Here is a 20468-nt window from a genome sequence, read left to right as displayed (position 1 = left end):
GGGTGGTGGAGGGCTCATGGGTTCTCGGTGCCCTAGCCTCGTCCTTGGCCCCCATGGCTGCCGCCTGGTACGGCTAAGTGACCTGTCCTGTAGCCTGGGGGCCGGACGCCGGGTTCGCCAATGCATCTCGGCGCCGGGGAGGCACCTGTAGGGGGGCCTCCTCCTCGCCTGGCTGGGTGGGCGTTGCCCTCGCCCCCCCTCCTGGCCTGCTTGGGTCCTGTCGCCGGGGGCGCTCCTGGCCTGGGGGTCTCTCCCCCCCTCTCCTGCTCTGGCTGGGTAGGATCTGGTTCCCCTTATGAACACACGGTTCACTTCAGCATCATGCATGTGTCTCCACCCCCACGTGCACAGGTGCACACTGCTTCCTGTCTGCTTCACCCCTCCCCCTAACCCACAGTTATTGATGGACAGATGTCTTCAGATTTTCACCTTTGATGTAATATTCGTCTTTCCAGCAGATCTGGTATAATTGTTACAGCTTAAAATAATAACTTATTCAAATCAGTGCTTGTATTCCCACTTTCTCACGTCTCTTCCTTTTACTCTCTTCCACCCCCCCTCTTTCATTCTTTCCCTCTCCCTCCCCACACACACTAAATGTAACAAATAAATAAAAAACAATAAAACAAAAAGGGGTTTATACAAATCTACACTCTGGTTTCTGAAGTTCTATAACCTCTTTTTGTTATAGTAATATATATATATATATATATATATATATATATATATATATATATATATATATATATATATATATATATATATATATATATATATATATATACATATATATATATATATATATATATATATATATATATATATATATATATATATATACATATATATATATATATATATATATATAGTTGGTGCGCTCTAGCGCAGGGGTTGGGGAGGATGCGGATGGTCCGAGTTGGAATGCAAATGGAGGTGCACCAGTCTATGTAGCTGCTGACTGTGTCCGTATATTCATCCATGTTTGGTGAAGCTGCTTTGAAGATGCTCATGTCTGTGGCCTCCAGGCAGCCTGTCAGTTCTTTCACAGCTTTGTCAGTCCAAGTCATTACAGTCCTGGTTGTGACTGGATCTGCTTTAAGCCTCCTTGTGTATGTGGGCTTCAGCAGGATGGCTAGGTGATCGCTCTTTCCGAGGTGAGGCTCGGGGGTGGCAGCATATGCATTTTTGATGTTGCTGTAACATTTATCCAGAATGTTTTTTCCCCTGGTGGGGAAATCAATAAATTGGTGGAATTTTGGAAGACTTTTCCGGAGATAACAGTGGTTGAAATCTCCTAGGATCACAAATGCAGCATCAGGGTAGTTGTTCTCATGCCTGCTGATCATGTTGTGCAGCTCCTGGAGTGCAGCTGCCTCGTTACCTGAGGGGGGAATGTAAACAATGATGCACTGCAGCTCCCTCGGTAGGTAGAATGGCCTACACTTAACAGTCAGATGTAACAATATGATTAAAATCCCCTTTCTACATCTGTGATTTGTGAAGGTCTAATTCCTTTGTCTTCATCGAATTTGTATTGATTCTAAGTTGTGCTATTTATGTTTTGGTTATAAAATTATACACACACACATACGTGTGTGAGGTGGGGATGGACCCCCGGGGGTTCGCCCCGCCCCCGTTGGGCGGTTTTCAGATGACTGTTGGCCAGGTGTAGTTGGAACAGCTTCACTGCGCGCGCGGCTGCAGCACTACTACTGGCCACTCTCTCTTCGATCGAGAACTGCTTTCTCGGAAGGTTGCCTAAAGTCGGGCAAATCTTTTAAAAACATTGTCGACAAAATATTTGTCTTTGCCCTCCCTCACGGCAGTATAACTACTGAAATAATTTCCCGGCTAAAACCTCGTTCGGACGGTTGTCAAAAACCACTTTTTTCGCAACAGGTTAGTTTCTGATTCTAATTTTGCCTCCTTCGTGTTTCTATATGTCTGTTTTCTTCATCTCCTGTAAATTTCACGACAAAGTACAATCTCGCAGATACTTTATTTGATCTCGCAATCCGCGTTGTGAATGCCATGAAAAGTCCTTAGGTGCGGAAAATGGGAACACGGAGCTCCTAGCTAGCATCAGCCACGTCACATGTGTAGCTCCTAGCTACGTGAGCCCGTGAGGAGCAGAAAAACAAAACCAAAAATCTACAACAGGACAGCAGTTCACAGTTCCTGCTCTGGTGCGTGGCAAAACCTCAGGCCCGGTCTGTAAACCCCTGATAAAACAGGATCTTCCTCTGCCGTGATCCACACTCAGCTCGAGCTGATTCACGCTGCTCCCTGAGCTAACCGGCTTTCTCACAGGAAGCTAGCACCATGCTAACCAATGAGTTCTATCACTAGAGGAGACACGCCCGCTTTAGAAGCCTGGCCGACGGTGGCGGAGCGCGACGCCATCTTGGTGAGGTCGACGACGCCCACATGACATTGATTTCCATTGATTTTAGTGGTGTCTAAGTAGCTTTTGTAAACTGTGTATATTTTTAGATTTAAATATATTTATACATATATATAAATATATTATATTTTATGTATATAATATATATATAGATACATCATTTGTTGTTGTTAAAGAAGAGAAACAGTCAGCCTTAAAAGCTCAAACTTGAATGAAAATGCAGAATGAAAATGCATTGTTGCAGGACTTCTTACAAATAAAAAAAATACTAGAAATTTTTTTTAAAATTAATTTCTAAACATTTAGAAGTTTTAGACCTCTTTGACATGCAATTTAAATTATTTAGAAAAACCCAACAATAAGTCAATAATAATAATAATAATAAATCAATAGTAAGTCAATACAAACAATAAATTAAAAACAAATAATAAGTCAATAAATAATAATAAAAATAATTATATTATTATTATTAACAATAATAATAATAGTAATAATAATAATAGTAATAATAATAATAGTAATCCAAAAGTGAACAATAGATTTTCCCTAAAAAAACAATCTGGCCTCTTATCTAAATGTGTTTCCACAAATGTTTTGAACAGCCAGACTGTATTACTAGTTGGTACCACAGTGATCCATCTGGGTTAACTCTTTTGATAGCTAAGATCCACTTTTTCCTGAAGTCTGAGTCCATTGGAAACCTTACTCAGTCACTGAGTCAGAAATGTATAAATCTGTATAAATAGCCTAGTATGCTGTATACAAGTTTAGCAAAATAAAATGTACACTTATCCCATGAGGAACCACGTGATGTCTCCTCTAGTGATATAACTCATTGATGCTAACCACACAACTTCCTGTTATACCCTCTGCAGCATGGCTGTAGTGAGTAGCGACACCATCAGGTGACTCCCATTAGACCAGCTTCCACCGGAATGTTGTGTTAGTGTGCAGGTCTGGTCTGTATTCTGCTTTATTTTGTAATAATCAACATATTTATTTTATGTCCCTGTATCCTTCAGGGTTAATGTTCACATTATAACTTGAGATGTTTTCATAGAGGTCATTAAGTTCATACTTACTTTTTAAAATAGTACCATCAATCAATGTGACTTATTTAGAATCCACTCATTTACTACACAATAATTTCGTTTTTCCTTTACAACAGTTTCCTCCGACTGGATTACAGCGCAGAAAACTACAAGAATCCAACACTGGAGGATCATAAATAGTTGTTTCAATGAGAATCTCAATGATGGAATGACAGACACGTCATTTTAGTTTTTATATGTTGTCAACAGGAAAAGAGGAGAAGTCTCAGACTGAAGCCGCTAATAACGTCTTAACAGAGTTGATCAAGTGTCAGGAAGATAAAAACTGTCCTCAAGAGGAAACAGAAGAAGACATTTGTAGTCCAAGTATGAAGAGGACCGGGCTTCTCCTGGAGACCACAGCTGGATCTCCAAGGATGTGGTTCCTCTGTTCTGTTCTCCTCCTTCTGTGTGGTTCTGCTGAGTCCACAACACCAGGTGAGATTCTTTTAATTAGTTTTCTCGTTTCACGTGTCAAACGTCAGAATAATGAAGTAAATGTTTTATTTTTATTAGAACATCAAAAGATGACACATATTCACATAACTACAACAGAAAGACATAAAAAGGAAAAAAACAATAAAAATAACATTTGAATTGTAGTTCACAATACTACGGATTGTCATACAACATGTTGTTTTCAATGAAAGTGAACAGTTTTATTGCCTTTTTGTTTTTCATTAATGTCAGAGATTTAAAATATAAACTGATCTCTTTATGAAATGTATTGAACAAGGGTTTGATTTTTATAAATCGTATGAATGAAGAATTTCCCAGAAAACTACTCTAAATAATAAGATGTGTGTTTTTGAATAGCAATAGGAAAAGGAAACTTTGAGGACCACCAAGAAAAAAAATCCTACCAAAAACTGTAAACATATAAACAATCAAAAACCAGATGATCAAGTGTTTCAATATTTATGTCACAGAGAGAACCGCTATTTTCTGGAAAACCTATATATATATATATATATATATATATATATATATATATATATATATATATATATATATATATATATATATATATATATATGTATATATGTATATATATATATATATATATGTATATATGTATATATATATATATATATATATATATATATATATGTATATATGTATATATAGGTTACTACTATTACTACAATTCAATTTAGCAAAAAAACTAAAATTAAGAAAATAAAATGGTACAAGTGATAAGCAGAGAGAAACATGACAATATAAAATTATTTAGGTAAAATTGAATATTTATATGAAAAATCAATACCAAGTAGAGTGCAAACATGTAGAGCTGAAACAATTCCTCGAGTTAATCCTTCAGAAAATGGTGCTGCTGTCAAGGTGAATGTTTGTCTCCTTTTAGTCTAGACCAGTGTTTTTCAACCAGTGTGCCGTGGGAGATGGTCAAGTGTGCCGTGGGAAATTGCCCTCATTAACTGATTTAACATTTCCCATCTCCAGGATTTCAGCTCTCTGTTCATCCAAACAGGCCCTGATAAAACACTGAGGAGTTAGGAATATAAAAGATCGTAGAATACTTTTTTTGCGTTTATTTAAATCTATTAAAGACATTTTGATAAGAATGACGTTACCACGATTCAGCTGCAGCTCCGGCTGTATTTTGGAAAAGTCCCGCCCCTTTAACTGTCTCCACCAATCATTCTTGAAGGCTTAATCACATGTCATCAGTCTGACCAATCAGAAGTGGTTAAAGTCTTCACTTCCTTGTCCCGATTTAGCTCGTAAAGTCGCTCAGTTCTAACAAAAATCGTCTTTAGCGGTGTAGCTTTCCACAGAATCCGGTATCAGACCGTGGAACAAGTGAACAAAACAATGAAGCTCCGAAAAGCGATCTTTTGCCGTTTTATGCACTACATCTCCCATGATGCATTGGGTTGTGTGAGTGACAGCGCACAAGGAGATCTGTTGTTAAACGTCTTGAAACCAAGGAACACACATTAAACTGTTTTTAAATCTTCTGACTTAACTTTTATTGCATCTTTTAGAAAAAAACAGCTGCAGTTTCCAGCTTTTTCTGCAACAATTATCTCAAAAATGCATGTGAGATTGTGGAGGGAGGGGCTGTAGATCAATACAGACTGAGTTTCTCCTTTTTTTTTTTTTTGGATCCTGGTGTGCCGCGGGATTTTTTTTAAGGTTAAAGTGTGCCGTGGCTCAGAAAAGGTTGAAAAACACTGGTCTAGACTATAAAGTGTGACTTAAAACACAGCTGGGACTTTAAGTAGGGAAGTAACCTTTTTATTTTGGATAAGTGAAAACAAGTTTAGAATAACGATATTAGACAAAAACAACACAAAAGTTATATAAAACAAGACACAATTATTTAAACACAAGTCCAAAAAGGGAGTAAGAAGAAGAAAAAAATCTTATACTTAACTTTGATTCCAAGAGCGTGTTCATTTATTTATTATTCATCCCAGAAATGGGCGTTACATTGGTCTTGGGTATGATTAAATAAAAGCAACATTTGCTTTAACTTGTCTGCCGTTTGTACTTATTGCTTTCCTTAAGTAGGGTGGGGGGAAAAAATCGGGGGGGAAATCGGAAATCGAATTAAAAAAAATAAAATCAGAGATTTTATTTTTAGGCCATATCGCCCAGCCCTACTCACAGTAAATCTTATTTTTTCAAGTTTAAGATGGTAAAGCACATCTCTAATCCAATGTGATAAAGTGGGCGGGGCAGCATCCTTCCACTTAAGAAGCATGAGGCGTCGAGCTAACAAAGTTGAAAAGGTAATGATCCTCTGACCGCCTGCAGGCCCCACTGTTCATTCCAAGCAGAAATACAAGTGGGTTTAAAGTTAGTTTGACTCCCAAGATGCACCTGTGCCTCAGATATTTCCCCAAAAGCACTGTATTTTAGGGCAGTACCAAAAAGTGTGAATTGATGTGGCCTCTGATGATTTGCATCTGTTACACCATGGATCAATGTGTGGATACATTTTTGAGGTAATCTGACTGCAGTAGACAGTGTTTTGCACACATTGAAGAGTTGACGTTCCTCACGATATTTTCCCAATCTGTTTCACTAAGATCCTGCTCCCAGGATGTTTTAAGGGTTAGCATCGTGGGAGACTCTACGGCTGAGATCATGCTAAGCAATTTAGATACAGATTTCTTCTGAGTGGGATTGAAGATCAAAATGTTATCCAGAGTATTTTGAGGAGGTTTGATAGGAAACCCTGTTATAGAGGTCATAATGAAATGACGCAACTGTAAGTATCTAAAGAAATCTGAGCTCAGAACATTATATTTGTCAACCAGTTGCTGAAAAGGGGCAATAATTAATTATCAGAAAATAAATTGTTAAAGGTCTTCAAACCTTGTTGCTCCCACCTCTGAAATGCAGCATCCAACAATGAAGGTTGGAAAAATTGATTGGATTTTAATCGAGTTATGTACTACAGGATTATCAATAGTCAGAGGTTTGGCCAGTGGAAGTGTTGCACCAATGACTGATGGCAACTAATCAGGCCCAGCAGACAGTTTCTCCATCTCCACCCATGGCGGTCCAACGTCATTGGAGTAATGTACCCAGTAAGACATACAACACAGATTAGCGGCCCAATAATAATAGCGCAGGTTTGGAATTAAAAACCCATCATGCTGTTTTGTTTTCTGCAGATGTTCCTTGCACAACAGTTTCTTTTTGCCGTTCCATATAAACACTGAAATAATAGTCAAGTTTTTAAAGTAGCTGTTTGGGATGTATACGGAGATGCTCTGAAATAGATAAAGAAATCTAGGTAATACAGACATCTTAACCACGTTCACTCTCCCAACTAGCGAGAGGCAAAGGGGAAACCATTTAGCCAGGTCCTGTTGCATTGTCACCTGCAGTTTCATTCATCTTTAAAAAAAATCACAGGGTTTTGTGTTACAATTATTCCTACATAAACAAAGCTAGCTCTTGTCAGCTTAAATAGGAGAATAATTTTCTTCATGACTGATGTCTCAGACATGTTAAGTGGCATTAACTCACTTTTCTGCAGATTTATTTTGTAACTGGAAACAGTTCCATCCTTACCAAGAAGATCTAAAATATGAGGGATAGTGTCTTTAGCCTTAGATATAAACAGCAGGAAGTCATCCGCATAAAGAACTAACTTATGCCAAGGCTCCAGACTAACTTCTTTCACTAGGAGCACTGTGGCCCCCCAACTGAAAATCTTAGGGCAGTGATGAAAGTCTTCCGGGAATTCCCGGAAATCCGGGTTTTTGAGCAAACCGATCGTGCCTTCCGGGAAATAAAGACCTGGGGCCTCATTTATAAACGTTGCGTACGCACAAAAGAAGGCGTACGCCACTCTCTACGCAATAGTTGAGATTTATAAAAAGCAAACTTGACGGGAAAATGTGCGGTCCTCCAAGCTCTGACCCAGGCGTACGCACAAAAACGGGTGAAATGAGAAACGGCGACACCGTCGGCAGATGGAAGAAACACGTGAAAGTGACAGTGTGTGCCAAATCGTGCTGGCATGTGCTGTGCTACACAATGTGGCACAGCTTAAAAACGTGCCTCTACCCCCTGGCGCTGATTGCTGTGTTGGCCCCGACCCTGAACCCCATCCCCACGCATTTGAGCCATTTGCTGCTGCTGTGCGCCAGCGTTTGGAAGGGATGCGTCGCTTGTAAAGAACAACAAGAGGTGTGGAAAATATTATTTATTCAAGAATTCCCTCATCGTGCAGTTTATTTCAGTCAGGGCGATCTTGATTTCGCCCAACTCCTTGGCCACCTCTCTGAGTGAACTACTGACTTCCCTCTGCATTTCAAGGACTGCATCGGTGAGGACACGTCCACTGCTGGAGGGTTGAGAGCCTCGTGCCGTGGAGACGCTGGGTCTAGAGGGCTGCTCAGAGGGCTGCTCAGCTGCAGCATCGTAACCACTGGCCCCGCTGGAACACCCAGCAACTAAAATAAAATTGTTCTATATTAATAATCTGTAATTGTGTAGCCTGCATACATGTGACTTGACTGCATTCATTTCAATTATTTCTCTTACCTGTGTCATCCGGTGCGTCTGGCGCGTCGGCGTCCCCCTCCGCCACAGTCACCACAGTCACCGAGTGACGGAGGGGGAAGGGGACGCCGATGAGGGGGACTTAATAGGGATTCCCCAATAATAGCGGCCAGTCTCTCATCAAGAGGGGTCAGATCCGGTGTGTGTGTCACAACAAAAACTTTGTGTAACTTTGTGTTAAGAGCTCGGCTCGTCTGGTACGAGGATCTGTGCCAGCTCCATTGACGGGTGGAATGATGCGTTCCAGTAAGTGAGGCGGAGCGGCCTCCACCCGAACACGTGTGACTGTCGAACACTCATTTTTCCTCCAGAACATTTCTTTTTGCTAGCAAAACTGCGGGACTTGGGTTTGAACTGTGGGTTTTTACACGGCTACACAAACAAACTATTATATGATTGTTTTCCTGGTTTATATTAGAGGGCAGATTGTCTTGACATTTAATACCCCAGCCGTAGAACGCCGTTGTGACGTTCCCCTCGCTGAGTGGAGGGTGAATTGTTACAAGGGAGAGGAAAAGCAGGTGGAGAGGCGAGGGAGGGGCTTTGGCTTCAAACTCTTACAGATTGAAACACGGGCGTCAGACTTAGACGCAGCTTTCACTGCGGGAGTTGAAGCAGAGACTTTCAGAATCAGAATCCTTTATTGTCATACGCACAGCTTTTGCACCGACATACGAAATTACTTCCAGTGCAACCCGAACAAGATCAGACATACAACAAATACACATACAGTTCGAGTTTTACTGAGGCAGCTGCAGCAAATACGCACCTTTTTTCTTAGGATGGGTAAATATGGTTACAATAGGTGACAAAAAAAAGTCGTATCTCAACACTGTGATACAATGTGTAGATACAAGAAAAAAACACCGTCTGAACACAGAAGCACATATTCTCACGGCCACGCAGTACACAAGGATCACTGGGAAGGGTGGATAAGGGGGTGGGCCCCCCCCCTGTGTTACACTCCGGTCGCAGCTGCCCAGGGCGCTCGTGTCTCCAGGAGTGCTCACTCGGGGGCGGGGGATGAGTTCCGAGGAATGTCGAGGTCGAGTGGGGGTGGGTGGGGGGTGAGCAGCAGCATCGGCCTTCAGCACTGCGCCGGTTTTCACACTCTGAGAGCGAATGATGTTTTGGTTGGAGCCAAGGAGTCTCAGGGGGGGTCCGATTAGATTAAATTTTCCGGCGCCAGCAGATTGTTTGTTCTTCCTGGCTGTGTCCTTGACTGGTCTTGCGCTGAGAGGCAGATTTGATCCAAAATGTGGGCAATTTAGACCAGTCTAGCCTCAATTCGGGCAGAAACGCGCTCCAAGCTGGTATCCATCTTCTGCACAAGTTCAAAGATCGAGAGCATCCTGCTTAAGTGGGCAAGACAAGCACAGAGCTTTTGATCCACTTGTGAAAGTTTCTCGTACTGAGTCTCTCCTCCCCGAAGAATCTTACTCCAGAGCTCAGACGAATCGCCTCTCTCCGTCTTCTGCTCCTAGACTGCCTGATAGATCAGAAATCCTCCGATCCCAATGATGAGGAATCCAACTATCATAAATCCAAAGAGGTACACATCCTCAACGTCTTCCACAGACAGCTGGGCCAGGCACGCCAGCCTCCACTTGCTCCATGGATCGATGGTGTATCCAGCCGCGTGGGTGCCGTCTGGGCAGGAAGGGTCCGCTCTCCCGTTCCTTAGTGTGGAAAAAACTCTGTCGATCGAATTCAAAGACCAGCTGATCAGATCCATCTTTAGAGTGTAAAAAGAGCAGGAGTAGCAGCAGGCAGAAAGATGCAGCTCCAGGGAAGACAGACAAAAGCTGGGGGGGGGCTGATACAGGAGTAGCGAGAGGAAAAGCGTCCGTCCTCGACAAGAGCTAAGTCGTTTCATCCTTTCTGGGATGATTTTATGAACTTAGACATGGAAACATGATTACCAAGCAGAACTCTCCAAAATAATAAACCTGATCTCTCCACATTTTCCGTGTCTACCATGCATTGATAAACACATCGCTCCATGCAGCCATCAGACAATTACTTTAGCTGGTTCAATTCATATCGCCCGGTACTGCGAGATTTGCGTTGGCTCCCGTGGGACCCGGCGGGACCCAATCCCAATGCAGCCCTCTACACTGAAGCACTCATCCTGGCAGCTCAGGAACAAGCCCTGAGCACCAGAGCAATAGAGGCTCAGATTTACCACACCAGACAAGACCCAAGGTGTAGATCTACCACACCAGACAAGACCCAAGGTGTAGATCTACCACACCAGACAAGACCCAAGGTGTAGGCTGTGCAAAGAGGCGCCTGAAACAATCCAGCCCATAACTGCAGGATGTAAGATGCTGGCAGGTAAAGCATACATGGAGCGCCACAATCAAGTGGCTGGAATAATATATAGGAACATGTGTGCAGAATATGAACTGGAAACCCCAAGGTCAAAATGGGAAACACCTCTGAAGGTGGTAGAGAATGAGAGGGCAAAGATCCTGTGGGACTTCCAGATCCAGACTGATAGGATGATAATGGAGACCCAACCAGACATTGTAGTGGTGGATAAAGAACAGAGGAAAGCCGTTGTGGTGGATGTGGCAGTGCCAAGCGATGGGAACATCAGGAAGAAGGAACATGAGAAACTGGAGAAATACCAGGGACTCAGAGAAGAACTGGAGAAAGCCTGGAAAGTGAAGGTGACAGTGGTGCCTGTGGTAATTGGAGCACTCGGGGCAGTAACCCCCAAGCTGGAGGAGTGGCTACAACAGATACCTGGAAAGACCTCAGACCTCTCAGTCCAGAAAAGTGCAGTGCTAGGAACAGCTAAGATACTGCAGGACCCTCAAGCTCCCAGGCCTCTGGTAGAGGACCCCAGCTTGGAGGAGAAACAATCCACGGAAGGGTGAAAGGGGCAAGTTTTTATATATTTATTTATATATATATATATATATATATATATATATATATATATATATATATACAAACACACACAAGCAAAAAATAAAATACACAATAATATTTAAAAAAACTGTTAGAAATTAAAAGCTTAAAAAATAAACAAATAAAAATTATACAGCCCACATATAAACCATAGTGAGATGAAAAGTGGGTGTGCATCTTAGGTAGAGTTTCCCAGAATCTTATTGACAAAGTCAGTAGCTGCTGATGGCTCAGTAAACTTACGTACTGTCCCGTCTGGAAGGGTGAGATGGAAAGATGGAAATCTTTTTGCCCTGGAAAAGGAGAGGTGTGTTGGCCCCCGCCTGGCGTGGCATCTTCTCTTTAATATGAAAATAGTGCACCCTAAAAAAAAAAAAAAATTAAAGAGAATAGTGCACCCTGACCACCAATGTACAAAACTGATGTTCTCGTCAATGTGTCCGTCTGGCTGAGCAGATATAGGTGCAGTTAGATAGACGGACGGATTAATTGTCCACTGGGGAAAGTTGTTTTCATATTAAAACATTTCTTCATAAGCTACAGAATTATGGTATTCATGCATATGCCTTTAGTTTGTTTTATTTTTGATAAAACAATGTATGGCGTATGTCTCAACCATTCAGAAAGCAACAAGAAATTACATTTGCGCGGAACAATTTCCCATTTCCACGTCGATTATTACCGACATCTGTAGCTTGTCAGATGTGATTAAATGGAGGGAAATAAAATGCCCCATCACAATGCGTAATGACGCACAATGGCTGATGTTGTGCTCTTGGAAGATGTGGCAAATGAAAGAATTCGGAGTGAACGCATCTTTAGACAGCAAGAAGACTTGCTGGCAAACGAGGACGAGTGGTTTAGGAGCCGGTTCCGACTTCCTCGAACCGTCCTGTTGGACCTCTGCGGGCTTTTGGGGGGGTGTCACCCGGTGCATCTGGCGCGTCAGTGTTCCCCCTCCGCCTCAGTCACCACTCCACTTAATAGGGATTCCCCAATAATTGCTGTCAGTCTCTCAACAAGGGGGCCAGCTCCGGTGTACCCCCCCCCCCCCCCCACCCGTTTCAGACACACTCTGGCGATGCAGCGCCAGACGTTTTTTTGCCTCGACTTTGATGTCCGACCTTTTCTTTTTTATTTAACCACGGTCCGAGGTTGTGAGGCTACAGCATTTTCGGCGTCTGCCACCGTCTGCCGCTCACGTGACTTTCTGGCATTAGTAATGCCCACACTGTGCCCTCCAAACAACATTTTTCTCCTCTTTTCCACCTCGCCAACGATAACTTCTACTTCACATTGAGTGAAGTTACGTCTTTTTGACGTGGGCGTGTCATAAAGCCGCAAAAGCTGGGCTGCATTTAGATTGGTTGTGATTTATTAAGGGAAAGATGCGTAGGATGTGCGTGCGCACGGTTTTATAAATCCAAATATTTCTGTGCGTACGCACGTCCTATGTTTAATCCATACGCCACCTCTGAAGCAAATCCTACGCAAAGTTTTATAAATGAGGCCCCTGGTCATCACTGCACGTTGTGGCTGAAAGCTCCAGATCTTTGATGGTGGCTCCCTGAGAGTTGACAGTGGCTTGTAAGGAATATACAGCAGCTTTGAACTCCTCTTTCACGAATGACGGACTACAGATGAAAAATAGCTTTTGGGCTAATTCTGGCGCATTGCAGCTTCTATCAGCTTTTATTGTGCACTGTTCCTGTTAAAAAAAAAATAAAAAACACAACGTATGAGTAACTGCATCGATCTTACTGTCCAGCTTATCACAAATGTCCCGCTTCAGAACCTCCAGAGCCCTGGTAAATGTGACTTCATTGAGCGGTTCCTCCGTCATAGCTTCATCCACACGGCGGTTTTCATTTTCTCGTGAAAATTAAGTAGTGGTCTAAGTTAGGCTGGGTGGCTGTTGGAGTTCCACTTAGGGTTGGGCGATGTCCCTTAAATTGGCAGTCGATGATGTTTGCAGTAAACCATTGGGATGGACGATGATATCGTCGGGGGGGGGGGATATTTTTTCGTTATAATATTATTATTATTCATTATTGTACTTTATTACTGTATTTATTTTATTTCCCGAATAATGACTCATCCACAATAATCCAGTCTAAACTGAGGGAAGTTACTTTAACAGAAATGAAGAAATAAATAAAATAGAAAAGAAGTTGTCCGCGCCTGCACTAAATTAGTCAGGTGGACCGGACCGGTGGAGCGCGCCCTTACAGCTTTGTGTTTGAGGGGAAGGGAGGATGCTTTGTTACGTGTGGGTGACTTAGGACTGCGATCTGTCCCACAGCTCTACGTGAACGAGCGACCGAATTTAGGAGAACCGGGTGTCCCGGTAAAAGTGTGTGTCCGGTCAAAGCTCGTAGCGCCAGCTCGCACAGCGGCTTTGGGCCGGTATGTGTGCTTCAAAGCAGAAATGTCTATGAGTCCTTAGAAACCGTTCAAACAATCACGTGGATTTGTGTTTCCAGTCGTGTCCTGACTAAATAAAGGTTGATGTAGTTGTTGTTTCTCTTTCGGCTTTTCCCATCAGGCGAACAAGTTGCATGTAAACTTGGCTATGTTTTACGCCGGATGCCCTTCCTGATGCAACCCTCTCAAAGCAACCGGGCTTGGGACCGGCACAGAAGTAGAGAAGGGAACAGGGAGCAGCCCGGAGTCGAACCCTGGTTCCACGGACGCAAGGCGCCGCAAACCAGCACGAGCTAAACCGACTCCCAAATAAAGGCTGATGTTATTCCCACATATTTACGTGAAGCCAGGATGCAGATTGCAAATTTCCCGCATGGATTTATGTTTATCCAAAGCTAATGTTGTTAGCATGTTAGCATACTGCTAATACGGGCTTCTTTCTGGCTCCGTTCTTCAACAGAAAAAGCTTTGACCAAACGGATTAAAATGAAAATGGTGAGCAAACAGGCGCCTCATAATAACCGTAACATTAATAAAAGCATGTTTAGGAGATCATCTAGTATATTACAGAGCTGGCGTATCTATGTATGTAGCAGCTGTTCAGCAGAACTCATTTTCTCTTCCTGTATTACAAACACTACTGCGCATGAGCGAATGATTTATTCTGATCTGAAGTGTGACCATGTGAACGTTTGTTATAATCTGAAAAAGGTTTTCTGGGCCCATGTACACGGTTGGATTCTAATCCGACCATTGATCTCATCAAGATATTTTGCTCATGTAACCGCAGCTTATGGTGTCGACTCGCAGCGTGGCGGGGGCGTGGCATCACGATGGTGTCTCTACTTCGTGATGTCAGTCACCCATCTCGTCCATCAGCACTACCAGTAGTTCCACTAATCTTCAATGAACTGGAGTTCCATGAACGCACCATGCCGCGTGTGGGAGGAGCTACCAGCAAATGTTTTTAGCCTAATAGCCACATGGAGTGGTTTCTGTATTTATTCACGCCATTATCCAGCGAATGACGGGGTAAAATGGGTAAAATTGAAAATAATTTAGTTGAAAATTATTACTGAAAACTAAATTAACTATTATTACATCTATTAGAAAAAACAGCTGCAACTTCCAGCTTTTTCTGCCACAATTATCACTAAAATGCACGTGAGATCATGGAGGGACTGTAGATCAATACAGACTATGAGTTTCTCCTTTTTTCATTTCTGGATGGTGGTGTGTCGTGGGATGATCTCTTAGAAACAGGGTGGTCTCATCAGCGAGTTCACTGACATGTTTGTCTGACTGGATCTTTGTTCTGAGGATCCAGAAAGTTCTAGATCTCCTCACTTTAGAGACAAAGTCCTCTGAGATGCTGATAGGAGCTGAATGTTCTCTGTGTTCTTCTCCTGCAGATATACAGATCAAAAAGAAACCTGGAGATAACGTCACTCTGATGTGTGAAGATCCTGAATACAAGAAGGACAGCTCACTTCTAGAGTGGAGAAGAAATGATTCTAAGATTCTGTTTCTGTTCAAAGATGGACGACCGTCTCCATATGATCCACATGAATCTTTCAGGAACCGAGTGTTTCTGAATGACAGTCAGATGAAGGATGGAAATCTGTCTGTAGTTCTGAAGAACGTGACCATGAATGACACTGGAACATACCAGTGTAACGTCACACATGAAAATAAAGATCCTCTGAAGCTGATCTCCACCGTCCATCTGTCCGTGGTTCCTTCAGGTGAGCAGCGTGAGTCTTTGTGTTCCTGCTTGATGTCAGAGTAAAGGTCTCAGATCAGACGTGTTTTCTGAAGATGTTGTTGATGAGACTCTGCAGGAAGCAGCTGCTCTGATGAGGAAGAGGAGAGGATTCTGTTCTGCACTCATCATCCTCTCTCTCTCCTGCAGGAGGATTGAGTCATGGAGGGATCATTGGGATTGTTCTGTCAGTTCTTGCTGCTGCTGTCGTTCTTGTTGTTGGTCTCTGGAACTCCAAGAAGAAAAAAGGTCCAAACCAAAGTTCCAGAGGTTCCAACAACCAGCAGGACATTGAACTTGGTCGTCTAAACTCAGATTCTGATGCAGAGAGAAACAACAAACACATATCAGCCTCATCTGGATGAAGTGGGACAGATGTTCAGAGGTTCTTCTCTGAGAAAAGATGCAGAAGACGAGGATGAAGATGCTGGTCTGTCTATAGTTCTGTTTACTTCTGCAGTCTGGTGCCTTTTTTCAGTTCAGTTTTGCCAAATGTGGGTAAATCTTTGATGGTGATCAGATCTTTGTTTTCATTCTCTGATCCTGGACGTATTTCTCTACAAAGGTTTGAACTTTGAGAGTTTAAACCAGAGAGAAAGGTGTGAAAATGTTCCTCAGTGTCTTCCTCATGGTAGAACACCAGAGACTGAAACCAGAACCAAAAGCCTTCCAGCTGGGTTTGGGTCTGAACCACCCAGAGGTTCCAGAGTCCAGCTGGTTCTGCAGCTGGACTCTGGAAGAACAAATGTCTCACAGGAGACTGAAACTGTTCCATTCCAGTCTGGACGGTCGTAGATCTGTCTATAAGCTCTGCAGGAATCTCTGGATCCAGCAGACTCCATTGGTGCTTTGGTCCAAACCAACAGAACCTTCTCCCTAAACCAACAGAACCTTCTCCCTAAACCAACAGAACCTTCTCTCTAAACCAACAGAACCTTCTCTCTAAACCAACAGAACCTTCTCCCTAAACCAACAGAACCTTCTCTCTAAACCAACAGAACCTTCTCTCTAAACCAACAGAACCTTCTCCCTAAACCAACAGAACTTTCTCTCTAAACCAACAGAACCTTCTTCCTAAACCAAGTCTCCTCTTTGACTGAAACGTGCCAGCATTAAGGGATGCCAATCATCCAGATAAGCTCCGCCCCCAGACGGCGCCATGGTTAACTGCACACAGCTGTTGATTTATTGATGCAGACTTTTAACTAAAGTTAATCATGGCGTCTCTGTAGCACAGACCCCCCCCCCATCTCTGTAATGAACTGTTAATATTCTTTAGGAAAACTTTAAGCTCCATATTTAGTCTTTTACATTTTCATTTTTACTTTATATATTTCTGAGTTTTTACATCTCTTTGACACTATAAAGATCTTTTTTTCTTTGTTCCTGAAATGATTGTTTTTTGTATTGAATGTGAGGAAAATGTTTCTTTGTTTACTGTGATGTAAAGTATTTAAAGGAGACACTAGAACAGACAGTTTACCCCCCTCCTGTGGTTGCCGTATGGAGTGGGCCCCCCCTCTTTCGGTTTTATTTGCACCTTAGACATGTAGGGCCCTTGGTAGGGGGGGTGCTTGGACATCACTGCCAGCAAGCAGCGGATGTCCTCCTAGCACCCTACCCGCCAATTTTAACCGCACCTTAGACATTTAGGGCCCCTTGGTGGGGAGGGTGAGGGGACGTCACTGTGAGTAATCAGGAGACGTCCCCTTAGTGCCCTACCCGCCAATTTTAACCGCACCCCCCTTAGTACACACACCCCTCCCCCCTCAATATATACATCCCAACATAAACACACACACATGCACACACACACTCTCTCAAACACACATACACGCACACACATTTTGCAAGGAAGGTGGGACCTAGGACCATCTGTCCCCTGCCTCTTCCCTGGTGGGGGGTACGGGCCCCTTTGCAACGGCGGCTGTGTCCCCGGGGTGCTGGCTTCCTGGGCCCGGCGGTGCTCTCTCCGCGCGGTGGGGGGGTTCACATTACATCTGAGCCGGGGGTGTTCGTGTCCCTGGGGGGTGGGTTCTGGTCCTTGCTCCTGAGTGCTGGGCCCCGCCAAATTTCCAACTGTGGCCGAGCCTGGTCGGGCCATATTTACAACACCCCTTGTGGGCCCTCTTTTTTCCCCGGGGTTCCCCCCTCCTGGGCGGGGGCGGCGGGCCCCTGCCTCGCTCCTCCCTGGACCAACCGTTGGCCGGGCGGATGGCTGCCTGGAGTGCGGAGTGGGTCTCCCTTGGGGGGTCCTGGCCCGTACCTGGGGTTGGGGGGGGGGGATGCCCGGAACTCCTGGGTGGTGGTGGGGTGCTCGTCTGGGGCTGTGGGCGTCCTTCTCCGGTGGGGCCCTGCGTTGGGTTCTCCCGGCGCGGCGGGGGGGCTGCTCTCCTGGTTGGGCTGGGGCGGCGCCCTCTTTCCCTCCGTGCCTCCCTGCTCTCTGGCTCTGGGGGCCTTGCGGCGGCCCTGCTGGCCCTGGCCTGGGTGGCGGGCTTGGTCGCCCGGGCGGCGGTTGTTCCCTGCCGGTTCCCGTGTGGTGTTGGGGGGAATCCGGCTGCCGCTGCTGGTGCGGTGGGGGTCTTGGGGTGGGGATGGCTGGGCACTCTCCCTCCTTCTTTTCACGTTCCACCATCCATTTTAGAAGAACATAAACACTCACCTGAGCACAGGTGTCAGCTCAACAGACTGAATGACTGAAATATTTCACACTAGTTGGTTTTAAGGCATAAGTATGCGTGTGAACACTATCTGTTTTGTGTACATGTCGACAGGTAGACATTTTTGCAACTAACAGGTGTGTTTATAACATTTGAGTGTGTGTGTGGACAGGCTCCGCCCTTTTTTTTTGTTTTTTGTTTTTTTTTTTACATTTGAACCTTACCATAATGATTAACAACCAGTAAACTTGTTGCTTTATGCTGCTTCATGGTCTTATCCCCCTTCCCCTCCTATTATCACCCCCTACCCCCCCTCTCTCTAACGTCCCTCTTTCTTCTTCCCCTCTTTCCTTTTCCGTCCGGTCCAACACCAAAGATTTTCAGACATGTTTGAAATTAATAAAGTTTGGCCTCAATTACAAAAGGGGTTTATTCAGACATACCTTTGGTTTGTCTGAAGATTAATAACCCCTCTTGTTAAAGTAAAATATGTCCAACCCAAGAGGCCCTCAGCTCTCATCTGTCTGCCTAGCTGTTGGACAGGACAAGTTAAAAAAAAAAAAAAAAAAAAAAAAAAAAAAAAAAAAAAAAAAAAAAAAAAAAAAGAACAGACAGTTTACCAGAAGTTTTAGCACTTTTACGTCCGGTATCGTTCATGTGTGGATCAAGAAGCAGCATTAATGAATAGAAGCAATAAAGAAAGCAGAGAAGAAGCTCAAAGAAGACGCAGCTTGACGCAATAAAATATTGACCAGTGAAGCACATGGTCAATATGTTTTGTTTATTCCATTGTGAGTTAATGTAAATGTGAATTCTGAAAAGTGCAATCTGTTTTTCACTGTGAAATGTTTGGCTACATGAAAATAAACTGCCAAAAGCTCAGCAGTTGGAGTTTTTTCTGACGGGATTGAAGATCTGACCCACTATCATCTAGGTGTCCAAAGTATTTTTGGTGAGGGCCAAATACAGAAAAATGAGCAAAGGTCCGGGCCGCAGACAAGAGGTGACATATTGACAGATGATTACTGTGTATTTCTAACTCACCTATAATGTGGAGAACATTGCTCTCAGTGGAGCAGTGATGCTGATCTGTGCCACACGTCAAAATGAAACATTCACTCAGACAATGAAACCTCATTCCAACCAGGCAGTTCAGAACGGCTTTATTGAGCAGCTGAAGCCAGCAGATCTTTACATACGTAGCCGTTAGTGTGGTTGACTGGCAGAGTGCAGGATTTTGTAGATTATAAAGAGACGACTGTTTTCTCAGAAAAGTAGACCAAAAAAAAGGGCTTATGGGTGACAAACGAGGACAACTTTAACATTAAACGCAGACAATTTAAAAATCATTATTTGACAATTACACTATGTGACAAAATATGCAGCTATGAACGAAAAAAATTCCAAAAACAAAACAAGTTCTTTTTTACATAAAGGAAATACTTTTTCACAGTTCAGAATGCTATTTATTAAAATGCTCCGTCCTCCGAACACACAATTTATCGACCCCCCCCACACCTCCTCTCCGTGCTCACACACCTGCAGGCAGTGGCGGTTCTACCCTGAATTACTCCCCGGGCGAGACCCTCCTCTGGCGCCCCCCCCCCATAGAGTCACTTTGTCCATTTACTGTAACTGAAACTAAGAAATTGATATAAAAAAAGATGTTTATCAGAATTCTGCACTGCATTATAACAGTTATCGGAACATAAAAATTAAAAGACTATCAGCATGGCAAAAATACAGTTAGGAAATATTTAATCAAACACAAATAAATAATCTAAAATAAATATTATAAACTACAAATCACACTAATAATACACTAGAATAATTGTAACTGCAGCACTAAGAACAGAAAACACTAACTAAAACCTAACCTTTGTGGCCTTCCTGATGCAAGCTTGTCAATAACGTCATCATATGAAATCTGCTCCCCCCCTGAATGATTGATACTAACAACAGCAGGTTAGTGAGTTGCTCCTGAGACATTGGTGATCTCAGGTATGACTTGATCAACTGGAGTTTTGAAAAGCTAACAGCAGCAGCAGCAGCAGAAGCAGCAGCAGCAGCAGCATCAGCAGCATCAGCAGCATCAGCAGCAGCTGCAGCAGCAGCAGCTGCAGCATCAGCAGCAGCAGCAGCAGCAGCATCAGCAGCAGCAG

At 43.4% G+C, this 20468-nt stretch overlaps 1 protein-coding gene across 2 annotated transcripts; it reads left to right on the top strand.

Moving 5' to 3' along the window:
• Nucleotides 1-1621: 1621 nt before the first annotated feature.
• LOC105358640 (myelin protein P0-like) lies at nt 1622-16500 on the top strand. 2 transcript variants are annotated; one of them, XM_023965919.1, is made up of 4 exons: nt 1622-1899; nt 3706-3933; nt 15297-15629; nt 15797-16500. In XM_023965919.1, exons 2-4 carry the CDS (start codon nt 3825-3827, stop codon nt 16009-16011), a joined length of 657 nt encoding a protein of 218 aa, XP_023821687.1. In that variant the 5' UTR covers nt 1622-1899; nt 3706-3824; the 3' UTR covers nt 16012-16500. The 2 variants fall into 2 exon arrangements, with proteins under 2 accessions (XP_023821687.1, XP_023821686.1); XM_023965918.1 differs by having other exon boundaries at nt 3573-3933.
• The last annotated feature ends 3968 nt before the right edge of the window (nt 16501-20468 follow it).

This window comes from Oryzias latipes, chromosome 18 (genome assembly GCF_002234675.1).
Source record: "Oryzias latipes chromosome 18, ASM223467v1".
Classification (NCBI taxonomy): Eukaryota; Metazoa; Chordata; class Actinopteri; order Beloniformes; family Adrianichthyidae; genus Oryzias; species Oryzias latipes.
This window is presented reverse-complemented; position numbering and strand designations above follow the sequence as displayed.